The sequence below is a fragment of the Pavona decussata genome, unplaced genomic scaffold (assembly GCF_977016875.1).
Source record: "Pavona decussata unplaced genomic scaffold, jaPavDecu1.1 SCAFFOLD_55, whole genome shotgun sequence".
NCBI lineage: Eukaryota > Metazoa > Cnidaria > Anthozoa > Scleractinia > Agariciidae > Pavona > Pavona decussata.
In genome coordinates, this window is record NW_028145477.1 from 877,501 (window position 1) to 894,238 (window position 16,738).

The 16,738-nt window shown below is 38.2% G+C and overlaps 1 protein-coding gene across 4 annotated transcripts in view; it reads left to right on the top strand.

Annotated features, from left to right (window-relative positions):
• LOC146480151 (uncharacterized) overlaps window positions 1–16,738 on the top strand; it is a 90,692-nt gene that overhangs the window by 52,286 nt on the left and 21,668 nt on the right. For 2 of the 4 annotated variants that reach the window (XM_085110022.1, XM_085110023.1), the window contains 4 exons: window positions 3,660–4,035; window positions 5,838–5,984; window positions 6,838–6,960; window positions 7,409–7,531. The exons of the other annotated variants lie outside the window; for them this stretch is intronic. In XM_085110022.1, coding sequence (XP_084966148.1) covers window positions 3,687–4,035; window positions 5,838–5,984; window positions 6,838–6,960; window positions 7,409–7,531 — 742 coding nt within the window. In that variant the 5' untranslated portion in view covers window positions 3,660–3,686. The remainder of the gene's footprint in view (window positions 1–3,659; window positions 4,036–5,837; window positions 5,985–6,837; window positions 6,961–7,408; window positions 7,532–16,738) is intronic. 4 annotated transcript variants of the gene reach the window in all.

The window sequence follows — 16,738 nt, forward strand, 5'->3', positions numbered from 1 at the left end:
AAATTGCACAGCTTTTTTTGCTTGCGAATTTTTTTTGCTAAATTAAGTTAATGACTTTGTTAATGGCCAATAAAGCTTATTATTCAAGTCGTCATAACACTGCCCCAAAACGGTCATGATCCCCTGAATATTCGCTATCTTTATAAAACAGTATTCTGCGATATAGTTAATTTCGCTGAAGAATTTTTAACTCTTTCCTCTTCAAAATGAGGTTTGTAAAATGGTGAGAAAAGGATGTTTGTGTGGGATTGAAGAGGGCCCTTAATAATTTATTAGCTGAAATGAAGCGTTACGACTACAGAAACAGGAACATTTTTCAGGTAAATGCATTCTTTATTTATTTGTTTTTGCGAATTTGATGACTTTGTTAAGCTTCAATAATTAACAATTATTCACTGGAGTGGAGGATTTTTAAAAGGGTTATCCAGTGAGCAGCACTTCTGCGAACTACTTGTGTAGTAAAACTTTTTTATTTTCTCCTACGCGTTTCGTGTGACTAGCGCACACTGCATCAGGGAGTTTTACAATACTAACAAGTATGCTTATATTTATACCTAGCACAAATAAAGGAATTTTACAAATGATAAAAACACACCTACGGATATGCGTGGCAAAGCTACGCCTGTATTTGCGTCCAGGAAATAGGCGGCAAGAATTTTGAATGCGTGACATAGTTGTAGCTAAAACTCTGGACCCCAACCAGTTATGTAACGCTCAAAATATGTCACGCATTCAAAATTTTTGCCGCCTATTTCCTGGACGCAAATACAGGCGTAGCTTTGCCACGCATATCCGTAGGTGTGTTTTTATTATTTGTAAAATTCCCTTATTTGTGCTAGGTATAAATATAGGCATACTTGTTAGTATTGTAAAACTCCCTGATGAAGTGTGCGCTAGTCACTCGAAACGCGTAGGAGAAAATAAAAAAGTGTTACTACACAAGTAGTTCGCAGAAGTGCTGCTCACTGGATAACCCTTTTAAAATTTCTTGCTGCCCTAATGGCTTCTTCGCGAATATTCGCAGAAAGACGAAATATGACTGTGATACTAACCTTCGATTCACAATTCACTGAAGGAACTGCCCAAATCACCCACATCGTCTTCCCGCGAATGTTCCCGCGAAGAAGCCATTACGGCAGCACGACATTACAAGCAATCAAAAAAGAAATCACTCATCGGACGAACGCTTTAGCTCGTTAAATGCCAAACTAGAACCCGCGGTGAATTTTGCAAGAAATGTCTAAAACTACTCCGTTTTCTTGAAAGAGAGCACTGCACGGTTCCACGCACGATTGCACGGATCTGTCAAACGAAATCTGCCAGTCGCTATTTTTCCTTCGCCTCTTCCCATGACACCCCGCGCGCCTCAATCCATCCTCGTATCCAATCTTCTCACGCCACAAAACACGTAAAGAGCGATTGGGTACGAGTCTGCCATGCACCTGCTTGTATTTGAGAATTCAGCATCCCCGTGCAACCCCTTTCATATCCGCGTTAAACGGCTATGGAAGAATCTTTCTAAGTTGTCCTGGTGAAAAGTATTAAAAGGTAATATTTTAGGAAAATCGATTCTCCATTTTCTTTTTGTTCGGGTATTTGTTTTGATGACTTTGTTAAGGGTCAATAGAAGTTGTTATTCAACGCATTATAACACTGCGAGGAAACACTATGACCGCATAAACACTGGGAAAAAGAAAACCAGCGATCTGAATTATGAAATTTTGAAATTATTAGCCGATAGTACGTGCTAAACAGAAACAATTTGTTGAAATTTGCCGTGTACTATAATATTAGTTTGTGCATGTTACTAACGGAGTCTTAACAAGAAAGGAAGACGGTTAGGTTTGTATATTGGTGGTTTCAAATGGGAACCGTTTCCCTGAGTGTGTGCAGTTGGTCAGTTTAGGGCTGCGCTTACGATTGTGTTCTTTGATGTCATACATGGTGCGTTGATAACATCAGTTTCATGGGCCTGTTTTTAATTTAACTGATGACCTTGTCGATTGCTTGAAGGGTAATAAAAATTGCAATTATTGTCGTTTTTTTAATTAATTGGAGGGTCCTGAAGGGTGGGGGGGAGGGTACCAATTCCATTTCCCAGCTCATTTTTTTCCAAATCCCACTTCCCATTGTTCAAATCACATTCCCACTAGCAGAATTCAGAAAAAATCCTAGTGTCATACATACCAGCTATTTTCTCTTCGCATCCACAAAAATACGGCTTCTAAATACGACCCAACACTCAGTTTAATTCAACAACAAATTTCATTCTAGTTCTATTGTTGATAGAGCAACAACCAGTGCTCAAAGAAATCTACAGAGACCCGCTCCTAATGTGTTACAAAAAAGGGGGGTCACTTGTGGGATATACTCGTGGGAGCCAAATTATAAAAAAGGCTAAGACATGCGCTGGGGAGTCATGCAGGCTCGTCACTCTTGTACAATGTAAAACACTTCAATAGCAAAATCTGCAAATCCTCTCAGTCTACTCGATTCCTCAATGCCACACATTCCACGAATATTCTTCTCCATCTTGGTTGTTGAACAATCCAATGGTAATGCCAGTATACAGTTCTCGGTGTGTATAACAACATTTTGAGTAGAAAAGTGCTTAACTTCCACGACAACAGAGCGAGTCTTTCACGAAAACTCTGCTCCCGCCGTCGATCCCGCCATGTTGTTTGGATTATAGAAATACGCATGCTCTGTAGACCTTTGGCCTTACACACACCGCTGTACACAAATACCGTTGACCGTATTCGATCGGGGGAAAATAAAACGTGCGGACGCTGGCTAAACATGCTAAAAATTGGCACGAGCAAAGTGTTTTAACACTTTTTTGACTTTACTCAATCCCAGGAAATAGGTGATGTCTCGACTTGTCCTGGTTACAAAATATTTATCCTATTCCCATTTTTGACATTTTTCCCATTCCCAGGGACCAAATCCCATTTTCTCAGGGCAAAAGCAAGCCAATCCCAGTTCCCATCTTACCCCTTCAGGACCCTCTATTTGGGGCGATTCGCAATCTCAACTATCATTGATATGTAGATGATGCAAGGATTTGTTTCTTTCATAATCAGACAGTGCTTTTGGTCAAAACTGTACTGTAAATGAAAGTTTATAGCCAGGGTACAGTAGTATACTTACTTTCAGCAGCAGAACACTATTTTTTTCCCTATTTTCCCTACTTTTTTCCTTCAAATTTTTAGGTTTCCGTTAGTGTCAGCGTGACGTTAATATATCAGTATAACTTTTAGCTCAGATAGCACAGAACCTACTGAGAAATATGTGGTCACTAAAACTTTCAAAACTGTAGATGCAAGAAGAAAATAAATTGTAGTAGTTTCTGAGCACTCAATTATTTAATTGCAAAAGTGTTGAATATCCAGTAATTTATAAAGCTACTCGCTATGCGATAGGCCCCAACGTCCCTTTTTAGATTTCTTCGGTAATTTCTTCATACAATTCAACTAAAAACTTAAATGCAACTTAAGTCAACTTAACACAACTACGGCTCAGTTAAGCTCAAAAGTACGCGGTTATGTATCGGACGTGTACTTGTACACATGTTTTTGTTCCCGACCCATAAAACGTTTGAGAATTCAAAAGGAACCTAAACCTGTTCTTAATCATAGTGTTCCCTTTGTCTTTTCAAGGATTTACTTTGATCACACAGTTTGGATATGATACACATCCTTTCCGTTATCACTGGGCTTTCTCAACTGTTCATTGTCTACTCTGAATCTTGTGGAAGCGTCCAAGTGGCAAATTACGGTATTGTACACAATGAGCCCTGCGGAAGCGTGCAACCAATCTACGGCATGGCACTAAAGGGACATGTCTTCCAGACTCTGAGAGTTCCAAGCTCCCTTTATTGTCTAAAGGCATGCAACAATGAGATCAGGTGCCAAAGCATTAATCACTTGATGGGCAAAGACATCTGTGAGCTGAACAATCGCACGAAAGAGGCGAGACCTGAGAATCTCATCCCCGACAGTACGAAATTGTACATGAAACGGTTTAAAAATAGAGGTAAAAAGGTGTTATTATGAGCTTTATGTAACCTATTGTGATGCAAAATATCCTGTTTTCAACTATCTTCCTCCTCACCATATACATGATTTTCTGTCCTACTGCCATCGTCTTTCATTAATCCTCAGCCGGATGAATCCCCCGTACCGAAAAAGATGGCGGCTTCTACACTTTACCATAATTCTAAGCATAGAAAAACCCTAACAACGCTCATAAACGGACAGAAAAGTTCTAAAAGCGAAAAAAAAACCCTAGTTAATACAGGTACAGTTTTAGTGTAGGGACAGTTTTCGAAGGTGTTTCGCTTTTATACCATAAAGGACATTATTTAAATAAAATAAAATAAAATCAGTTGAGAACAGTCGAGGACACCGCTATGCTTGACTAAAGAACAGCGCCAGAAGACACTAAAATCCCAAAATTTGGCGAATTGTCTTTGCATAGGAAGAAAAGAACAAAGTGTAATGAACACTTTTTTAGGCCTTTAGATGTTTTCCTTTTTATGTTGCCTGTCTCTCCAGGCTCACAGTTTTCTTGCTCCACCTCTCGAAAATAATGACGAAATGCGATTTAAATCATGTTTATTACTTTACGTAAAGTTTATATTGACTGAAACCCACAAAGGGAGAAACTGAAACACACGTATAAATTTACTGCTAACGAAAATGATTCGGATTAATTTCCTTACTGCCAACATTTTAGACTTGCAGGTGCTTTTGGAAACCTAAAAAGCCTTCACAGTAGTCAAACGTTGACTGTGCTAAATTTTTGTTGGCAAACACAGAAGGCGACGGTGAAAACATTTTATTCGGAAGCCGTCGATACTCACGTTTTTCTAAGGCTTGTTAATCTGCGTCGTCCAGTAGTTCTTCTCTTATGAATGTGAACCATGACGCGCCAATATGAGCTCCGTATGAAAGTGAGAAGTGATCATCGCAGTGAATTTTCCAATTTATGCAATTGGAAATTAGAAGCCTAAAAAAAAATTTAGGCTTCAACGGGATTCGAACCCGTGACCTCCGCGTTACCGGTGCGATGCTCTACCAACTGAGCTGAAGCCTGAATTTTTTTTAGGTTTCTAATTTCCAATTGCATAAATTGGAAAATTCACTGCGATGATCACTTCTCACTTTCATCTACATCCGCAATTCATATATTAATCATTTCATCTACTTTACATCAAGAGCTCCGTATCTCACGTAAACGGGTTTCTTAAAATCGTGATCTGCCCGCAAGGCTGTCCTCTCTCCTCCCCCTTCCCCTCCCCGTTCAAAAAGCAAAACACGAAGTAAAAGGCAAGAAAACACTTATTACTATGTGGCTGCATACACATGCACTTTGATAATTTCGATATCCAACAATGCCACTTAATTTTCAGCCGACTGGAAAAGGTCGACAGTGACTAACACAGAGGCCATGAAACCATTGACATGCTTCTCAGTTTTTGTTATTTTGGAACAACTGCTGTACAGAACCGAGGCTGACAGCAATGCCCAGCCTTTAGAACCGAGCAGTCCATCTTTGACAAAGATGTTACAGCGACACATCTGTAAGACGAAGACGGCCGATCTAGGTCTTCGCTGTCTGTTAGCCTGTCGTACAGATGATCGTTGCCAAAGTTCCAATTTCGTAATGTTTTCGTAATGTTAATGATAGACGAAGCCAGAACAGGGGACTTCATTCCTGACCCAGACAGATGTTATTCCAGTCGTGACACAAACTGAAGTGAACTGATTAAAATTGTTCATGGGAAACTTATTAGACATAAACGAACATAAATTATTATTATTTTTTAATTGCAGTCGCTCTCGGCTCCATCCCTGAGCTGCCGGCCGAATCATGCAAAGAAATAAAGGACAGTGAAGGAAAAGCTGTAAGCGGCAGGTATTGGATGTCTGCTTTAATACCTGGCAAGGCCGTGTCTGCACATTGTGACATGAAGACGGAAGGTAAGTTCAGTCCAACTTCAGGTTTGACGATACAAAATAATATAATTTATGTCACGTCTTTGGAAGAAAGAATTCCTCTTTTTAATTAGCAAACAAAAGGAATTACATGGTGGAGACTAAAATATGGTATGGAAGTCAAATGACAGAGTAATATCAAGAGCAAAGTCGCCATCTGATCGCCATCTTCACTTCATCATCATCATGGTCATTACATAATCACGTTACTCAATATTGTGAACTTAATGTAATGGTGTATCTTCGGCTTTAATTTTAGAATACATTTGGTATTTCCTTTCGGTGTTTTGACAGATATTTTCCGGATCATTTGGCATTTCGTATTTTTCCAAGATTAGAGTTAACAGCTGTGCTGGAGACAGCTTTGCCCACTCCCTTCAACCCTAGTTTGGGCCTCCGCGAAGGTTGGAATCAAGGAAAACCAATTTTAAAAGTATTTTTTCAGCTTGACTGGTTTCTCCTTTTATGTATTTCCTTAGAACAGTTGTGTTGTTCTTCCCTGTTGGTGTATTTTGGCAAAACCAATTCTTATCTCTGGTAGGGACCATCTGGCCTTGGAAGAATTACAGTCGTAAACATGTTTATAGCACACTATAAAGTGATTTGAGTGATACTTGTAGAATTGATGTAGAGTGGTTGTAGAATAGATGTACAGAATAACCTCTCTGCTCAGCTGAGCGAGCATTCCAACACCAAACCCCCTATACGAATCATAACACTAGGCTAAATAGAAAAAAATGGAGTCAGGAGCAAGATTTGGGATGCGCTTTCATTTCGACATGGGATGTTAGAAGCTAAATTTTAATTTCTATGTAACTGTTTCGCATCTTTTTGTTAGACATCAACGAGTGCAGTGCATCTCCCCCCATTTGCGACGTCAATGCCAACTGCACCAACAGAAATGGATCTTTTGTTTGTTCCTGCAAGGTGGGATACAGTGGAGATGGGATGACTTGTGTAGGTAAGCTGACTAAAAATGCAATTTCTTTGAGCTACTTATCAAAGAACTGCGACGAGTTTGAGACAGCTTTGCTACTCCCGTCAACCCTGGTTTGGGCCTCCGCGAAGGTTGAAATCAAGGCACACCAATTTTACATGTAAAAGTATTTTATCAACCTGACTGGTTTCCCTTTTTACGTATTCCCTTAGAACAGTAGTGTTCTTCCCTGTTGGTGTATTTTGGCCAAACCAATTCTTATCTCTGGTAGGGACCATCTGGCCTTGGATAAATTACAGTCGTAAACATGTTTATAGCACACTATAAAGTGATTTGAATGATACTTGTAGAATTGATGTAGAGTGGTTGATTCATGAGCAAGAAGTGGGATGCGCTCTCTTTTGGACGTGGGAAGGGAAGTTAGAAAATAAATTTTATTTTCCTATGTAATTGTTTCGCATCTTTTTTTTAGACATCAACGAGTGCAGTGCATCTGCACCCATATGTGACGTCAATGCCAACTGCAAGAACAGTGATGGATCTTTTGTTTGTTCCTGCAAGGTGGGATACATTGGAGATGGGATGACTTGTGTAGGTAGGCTACGATTTCTTTGAGCTATTTATCAAAGAACTGCGACGAGTTTGAGACACCTTTGCTACTCCCTTCAACCCTGGTTTGGGCCTCCGCGAAAGTTGAAATCAAGGCAAACCACTTTTACAGTCGAACCAGGTCAAGCGTACCCCGCTATAACCCCTAGACTCTATTAATGGATCGATTATTTGGAAATTGAACCCATTTGTCGTTTCAAAGAATGCATTCATTCATTCATTGTTAGCGCGGGTCATCGTCAAATTATTGGCTTTTAATTTGAACGTTGATCCCCGCTAACAGTAAAAGCAATAGTCTGTAAAATTCAAACTACAGTGCATTTGAAACAGCTCGTTCGTTCAAACTATTCCCGCATGTTGTTGACACGTTCTGTAATTCATTAATGGCTATAACTCTTCATCATTAGATAGTACCTGCGGAGTCCCACAGGGATCTATCCTAGATCCCCTGTTGTTCTTAGTATATATAAATGATCTATGTAATGTGTCCAAGGTCTTAGAGCTGATCTTATTTGCTGATGACACTAATATCTTCTATTCACATACTGATGCTTCCTATCTTATGGAAGTTGTAAATTTAGAATTGAAAAAGATAACATGTTGGTTTTATACAAATAAGCTATCTATTAATGTTAAGAATCTAATTTTATCGTATTCAGACCCAGACAAAATAGGCAAAGACTTGATTTAGCTTTTAATATTAGTAATTATTCGATTAATCATGTTAAGGAAGCTACTTTTCTTGGTGTAATTTTGGATGAACAATTAACATGGAAATCACATATACATAATGTTGCAAGGAAAGTGCCTAAAGCCATAGGTCTAATTTATAAATCAAGTTTTTGCCTTAATAACTCCGCCTTACTGACACTTTATTATAGCCTTATCTATCCGTATTTATCCTACTGTGCGAGCGTCTGGGCATCAACTTACCCAACAAACCTAAGAAGATTAATTACACTACAAAAACGGGTTGTAAGAATGATGTCGAGGACTGCTTTTGATGCTCACACTGAATCCTTATTTAAAAACTTAAGAATTCTGAATCTTAAGGATATCTGCAAACCTCAAATAGGATAATAAATAAGATATTTTTAACAGGGAGCCCACGTCACAAAATGTGGTTTTCAGTGAGGCCCTGCATAAATCTAACGTAAGAATACAAAAAGATTACAAATATAGCTATCTAAAAAATGAAAAGTAAAAAGGATAAGATCGATAAAAAAAGTCTACATGTTTCTAATAAGACGTCTAAAAACTAAAAAATTGGAAATGTTCCTAATGCCGTCTGGGAGAGTGTTCCAGTCATCTACCGCATGACAAATAAAACGATGCTGTCCCCATGAGCGCTTTGATTGTGGTTTACAGATGTTATTACTAAAACGAGTGTTATAATCATGGATGTCTTTAAAATGATTAAAATTAAAATTCCAATCAATCAAACCATTCAAGGACTTAAAAACTAAAAATAAGCGATGAGATCTTCGCCTTTTTTCCAATGTATCCCAACCCAGTAGATCAAGGGCTTCTGTTGCTGATGAATGTTTTGGCATATTTAAAATTAATTTAGCTGCTTTATTCTGGAGTAATTGGATCTTGTTCATCAGTGTGGTGTTGGACTTGTCCCCCCAAGTTACATCAGCATAATCAAGGATTGGCAGCACCATGGCTTTTACAAAGAGTTCCCTTGTATCTCTTGGCAGGAGATGTTTTATTCTCTGTAGAACGCCAAGCCTCTGAGACACTTTGTTCTTGATGTAATCCACGTGATCAGTCCAAGACAGATTCTCATTGATAATTACGCCCAGATACTTGTAGGAATTGACTCTGTCTAACTCCTTCTCCTTGATCGTTAATGCATGTTACGGAAAATTTATGTATCAATATAAATCTGGTTTACTTCCTAATAGCTTCAATGACATGTTTTTGGTGACACAACAAATGCATTCCTATGGCACTAGAAGTTCGCAGCTTTTTTACCTACCACAGTGCAGGACTAATATAAGAAAGTTCTCAATCAGTTTTCAAAGTCCTAATTTTTATAACTCTCTCAGTCCTGAAATTCGAAATGCAACAAGTACCGCCTCCTTTTGTAGTAAGCTGAAACTATTCCTCTTATCATAAATATTTATTTATTTATTTACCTCTGTTTTTCACTTTCATTTTCGATTTTTTTATTTATTTATTTATTTATTTATCTTTTGTAGCCTAACTATGATTAATATGACTAGGTAGTATATTTTTAAGATTTACTGTAGCTCTGCCTTTTATTTTGGTCCCATGCGTATACTTTGTTCTAATTATTTAACTGAGGGAGCCCATTCCTTATAAGCCCGGTGGCTTCCCATGGGCTTCCTCGCCATTAAAAAATAATAATAATTTGTAATTGTAAACTTTTTTTTATGGCAAAACAATAAACTAAACTAATTATAACTAAACTAATTATGCAAATTTGGTCATGGCAAGAGCACAAATTCAAGCGCTTGCAAATGAGTCGGACTGAAAACTTCCAATTTATCTTTCATGTATAGCATTACCCACCTTGTAGCATGAAAAAGTATGGTATATGTTTCATCAGACTATTATACCGCAAAGAATAGCGCACATGCGCCAAAGGTCATTGCCATTGTCGAAAGTCAACTGAAATGAACATCTTTCACTGTGAGTTGGCATACTTTTCGCTAAATTAATTTGCATATACCTCAAAAAGAGAACTGCTTATTATGATAAAACGCTTCCAATCCTTTTTCATTTTTGTTTGAATAACTAACGGGATAAACGCCAGTGTATAAACGTAAAATGTCCGTTTAGTGATCATTAGTGAGTTTAAACTTACTTGACAGAACCCACTTTAATACACCGTGCCCAGTTAAAAATGGCGAATTTTCTTTCCGACAGTACGCATTGACTGCTGCAAATCAAGAGAAATCTGCTTTTTAGAAAATCCACTATTATATAAATCAAGAATTTCCGCTCTGAATATGTTAAGAGGCGTTTTCCGGCGGGCTTTCTGGTTTTCTGGTTTCATGCATTGTTCGTATAATCTAATCAGAAATCGAATTTTGATTTGAATACTTGAAACGGGTGTCAGTAAAACGCGAGGTCGGGGTCGGGGTCTCTTTTTTTTTTTCTTTTTTCTTTTTTTTTTTTTTTCCAACATCACAGGTCATTTGTGGGTCAAATAAGGATTAAAGCCAATATAAAAAGATTAAATCTCTAAAGCTTACTTGCTCAGGATAGGTCATCGGTGACAACACTCGATGCAGTTCCGTATTCTGGCGGACATTGGTTCTGTAAATTGACTACCTTTTATTCTTCTAAGAAACGAAATGAGGCAAAAAATACAAGGTACGAGACAACACATTTCCTTGAACTAACAAATTCTTGAACTAGAATGTGCATCATCTTACTATGAACAACCCCACGATTTTCGACGCCATTTTGACGAGTAGGCAAACAGGCTTGAAATAACAGTGTTTGTATGGAAACCGATGTCAAATAATTTTCATAAAACATCGCTGTTGAAAAATTCATGAATTGGAAACTTTTAGCACTAGGAAAAGGATTTTAGGGAAAAAAATTGGAGGGATGTAGCTGGGCCAGAAAGCGTCCAGTCGTGTTTTGAACTTTCCGAGCATTTGTCTGTAAAGCGAACCAGCCGTAAACTGCTACTAAAAATAGTTCGCGGGAAAAAAATACAGGAAAATGTATGGAAAGTTCAAAACGCGACTAGACGCTTTCTGGCACAGTTACATCCCTCCAATTTTATTTCTTAGAATCCTTTTCCTAATGCCAAAAGTTTCCAATTCATGAATTTTTCAGCATCAATGTTTCATGGAAATTATTTGACATCGGATTTTCATTTCAAGCCTGTTTGCCTACTCGTCAAAATGGCGTCGAAAACCGTGATGAGGCCTATTTACATGTCAGTTTTGATGTCGGCAATGAGATTTCAGAGTTCTCGTAGAAATTTCCCTAGCATTTTGAATCTTTTTTTTTTTTTTGTCAGTTAATGCGTCTTTTTCGGAAAGATTTCCAGAGAAATGTTCTACATTCCATTCAAATGCCGAGCTTTACAAAGGAATTCGAACGCATGTTTAATTCATTCTCGGAAATAATAGTCACGCGTGACATGGATTGACTGTAACAAACGAGCACGATCACGGAAGTTCATAGTAAGTTCATGCACATTCTAGTTCAAGAATTTGTTAGTTCAAGGAAATATATTGTTTCGTACCTTGTATTTTTTGCCTCATTTCGTTTCTTAGAAGGATAAAAGGTAGTCAATTCATAGAACCAATGTCCGCCTGAATACGGAATTGCATCGAGTGTTGTCACCGATGACCTATCCTAAGCTAGTAAGCTTTAGACAATAGAGAATATTGGCTTTAATCTTCATTTGACCCACAAATGACCTGTGATGTTGAAAAAAAAAAAAGACCCCGACCCCGACCCCGACCCCGGCCCCAACCCCGCGTTTTACTGACACCCACTTGAAACGACCAACGGGTTCAATTTTCAAATAATAGATTCATTAACAAAATCTAGGGGGGTACGCTTGACCTCGTTCGACTGTAAAAGTATTTTATCAACCTGACTGTTTTCCCTTTTTATGTATTTCCTTAGAACAGTTGTGTTGTTCTTCTCTATTAGTGTATTTTGGCAAAACTAATTCTTATCTCTGGTACGGACCATCTGGCCTTGGATGAGTTACCACCACCGCCACCACATTTCTATTGTTCTCCCTCCACCACTACCACCACATTCCTATTGCTCTCTCTCCTCCACCACCAGCACCTGTTTCTGGCTTTCAGATAAGAGACTAAAGCTTTTGGGTAATCTCTTTTTTCACGGTCCGTTAGCCACTAATTATGCAAGCATGCAGTATGCACAATAGACAGCTTAAGCCTATAGAGTGTGTGCACAACGGCCATGTTGGAGGACCGAAACAATACATTGATTTTCCTTTGGGAAATATATTCTATTTTTATGCAAATATCTTCTATTGTTTTAGTCCTCCAACATGGTCGCCGTGCACTCACTCTATAGAAATAGTCAATTGAAACATCAATTAAAACATCCGAATGCTAAATAATTACTATGAAACAAGACACATTCTTTTTGAGAGGCCTTAAAAATTACTTTATCACCTTTAAGTAGAGGATACGAAAAATATAAAATTATTATACGAACTAAACTGACAATACAAGCCTTAAGATCCAATCAGGGTGGGTATAGAGCGGGCAAGCCTAGGCAAGTTTATTGTTTTTTTTTTGTACTGGAGTGACGCTCATGAATAAACCTCGGCAAGTATAAGTATGGAGGAAGTGAAAAAAAATTAGTATGCAGGAAGGCACTACCTAATCACTTAATTAGTATGCAAGAAGGCATTTTTCCCTAGGTTATAACAATAGATGACGTCATGGACTCGACCCTTATGTATATCAATGATGTACCTCGGCACCTCGGCACTAACGAGGCTTATCTTTGCTGAAGGTATACTACTGTTGCTTAATTATCTCTGAAAAATCAGTGGCTCCCCCAATTTACTTTTTGGATTCCGATTGCCCTCGCAAACATCTGCTCCACCGAGTCATGAACGGCGCAAAAATACTTCTACGCCCATAAACTTAATTTTGTATAAAATGATAAAAATCTTTATTGCGGATCATAAAAAAAGCCTCTAAAAAGACTTTTTTTTACCACAGAATTATCAAGCCACTTGCATTGAACAATGACTTGCCACATAAAACTGTTCTTAAGTAAATGTCAGTAAGATTTTTTTAAATTTTATTCATTTACTTCCCATAGTTTATACAGAATGTTATAACTATACGGCACTGACCAACGCTGACAGGAAGGTTTCATTTTTAAACACAAGTAAGCGGGTACACGATGAACTTGTCCCTGGCTGGTATCGTTTTCAAGGCGCGGCAGGAACAAGAATGGCGTCCTCTTGTCCACCAGTATACAGCTGTAATACTAACGCACCAGGTTGGCTTAATGGTACACATCCTGCAGTGGCGGATGGTCAAGTAACAAGACAGGTGTGTTTCCACTGGCTAAGCCGTTGCTGCCACGGAACCGTTAACATCAAAGTGAGGAACTGTGGTTCTTACTATGTATATTACCTTTTGGAATACGGTGGTTTTACTCGTTACTGTAGCAGTGACTAAACATAGATGACGATTAATAGGGAGCTTAAACAATGACGACGGCGGCGGCAACGACAACGGACCAAAGAAATAGGTTTAATGAGCAAAAAACAATCGCTGTGCACGTGCGTTCTCAATTTTGGTACATTGCTTTGCCGTCGTCTGCAAAACAACAACGTGAAATGACCAAATTCGAGAGAACGTGAGCACAACACGTTGAACATTTGATTTTCTTTCTTAACTTGAACGCCGCTCCTACCAATTTGGTTCCTGGGTAGTTCGCCGTTTCCGTAGAAGTTGAACGAGTTGAAATAATCGCGAAGTAGCACAAATGAAAGATAGCTGTATTTTCAAGCGACGTTATCTTTGGCTTTGCCGTCATCGCTGCTTAAGGTCCCTAATAGCAGCGAGGTGCAGTTATATTGTACACGTGTATTACTATAAATGGCATTCGTATTCCTGGTATTGAACTGGAACTAGCTTGCACACGAGGCCAAAAGCGGGGATTTTTTCTCATACAAACATTTTTTTTAAAATATGGTTCCCCACAGTAGCCTCCATTGCAAGCTAGACCAGTACAATACCAATTTTAATACATGACGACTAATTAACAATTATTCCACGAGCGCGCGTTGGATATGAGATGATAGATAGCCAACGAGGCGCGTAGCGCCGAGTTGGCTATAATCATCTCATATCCAACAAGCGCAAGTGGAACAATTGTTTTATTAAGAACATTCAAGAAATATTGCTAGATCTAACTGATTTCGCTGTGAGAGAAGAACCAGCAGACAATTTAATGGCCGCCATTTCTTGGCCATGGTATAATTGCTTATATACCATGGCCGCTCAGCCAATCAAATCCCTTGAATTGCATTATACAATGATCCAGTTTTTAATAATCTAAAATATAACACTATCTACAGTAGTCATGTTACAACGGTGATGGCACAGTAAATTGTACATTACAAAAAATGGCAAAGGAAACGTTGAGATGTAAACTTTGTTGAAAAATTCATTAATTATTCATCAAAGTTATGACCAATCAATAGGTAGAATTTGAGTCACATGTACATCTCTGTGAACCCCAATATAAATCAATGAACTATTAAACAGTGGAACTAACTTTTGGTACAAACTCCTACTTAGCTAATTAGTATACATCACCTTTTGATACAGATCTCTGCTGATTAAAATGCAAAACACAATACATTCAATTTGTTTTAATTCACAAGTACAGTAAAATATACTCGTCCGATCTGCATGGGCTTTACAGTGTACAATGGCTCGCCTTTGGCTCGCCATTGAGAACGCCCATATAGATCTTCCACTCATGTTTTATCTAGTACATAGAATGCACTACTGAAAAGAGCTGATTGTCTACTTTGTGTAAAATGTAATAAGTTGCTTTCGTTAGCTCAACCAATTCAGTCGTCTGTTTTATTTTTTTCCGACAATTTATCATCGTTTGAAAACAGCACATTGGCGAAAACGTTTTTCCTTCTTAAGTGAAAGTGTAAAACTCTTTAAGTGACATTTTGCAACCTGGTTTCCCTTAACGGCGTTCCCTTTGGTAAGCATAAGGGAAGAATTGTTTCTGGGATAGTCGATGGCAACGCCGTTGTTGCTCGCTTCGAGTAAGGCAGGAGGGAGGGGTATCTAAAGGGTAAGCAATGTTTGAATCTTAACGGCCAGTACGACTTCACCTCACAGACTAATGATTTTCAATGAGGCGATTGTAACTCATCTGTCCTGATGGATTTGCCTCATCCAGTGAAAGTGAAAGGAAAAGCAAGTCACCCTGTCCTTTTATTTTTCCATTGAATTAAAAAGCAAGCAAGGTTTTTGATCAGTTTGTTTTTCTCGGAGCGCTGCACTGTGAAGAAGAAATGTTATTTAATAAGAAGAGGGAGAAGTTTTATTTGCTTTCTGAAGCTAGTGACAATTTTGCAAATAGTACTGTTTAAACAGAAGAAATAAATTTCGTTTTAATTGCAATAATGTATTATTAGAGCCTGAGGGCTAAGTTAACTGGAAAGTTTTCTAGTTAGCCCGCAGCCTTTTAGTTTCGACTTTTAATACAGGTGAAAAGAATATCCTACAAAGAATTTGACTAAATTATTTAAGATGTATAGTATGAAAAAAGATATAAGATTATGCATTCAAATAGGAAGTTTGACAAAAAAGCAAACATTATGGCCAGGAATAACTTTGACAGTTTAGGCATGGCGTTCATCTCATATCCGTCAGGACGGTTGGTATCTGGTAAAGAGGGCGGACAACGCCAGACTAGAGATATGATCTTTTAGACAATGCATCCATCATCATAGAAAACAGAGAATGCTTCCACGCTAACCCCCCTCTCAAACTATCCTTACAATTTTTTTGACCATAACAAAATGGTTGCGTCTTGGCATGCTGATTACAATTCGGTGGTAAAAATGGGGGTCACAGGGTTCGTTTTCGGGTTATATTCATCTAAAGCTTTAAAATCATTTTATAATCGATCTACCTTAAACTATACATCCTGTATACCACCAGTTTATTTACAAAGTTAATTAAACCGAAATGACTGCATTTCCTATAACACGTTTCCAAAAACAGAGCAACGTAGCACCTTGATGCCCCGAATGCTAGGTTATTGAAAGTGTACGTCAGTATGGTTTTCTTGATTATGAACTAAAAATCAATATACGCATGAAGTTAATACATTCATATTGTATAATAAGAAAATGTCTTATTTGCGCTTGGCAATTGAATTTTTACCAGGCCTAGAGAGTCTGGATTGGTCCGGCTAGTGAGTAACTAAGAAACGGTAAAAATGAGAACTCAAAAATGAATTAAATTTAACTGATAACTGGTATAGCAGGATAACTGTAACCAATACAGTGAAGTTTGCTATGAATGCGTTGCTCAGGGCTAAGAAGTGACCCTCAGTTTACCTTCCAACCCAGAACTGAGCATGCGCCCCATTCAGACTGTTATTATCGTTCACCAAGCGTGGACAATATCCATTATTCTTATTATAAAGAAACCTT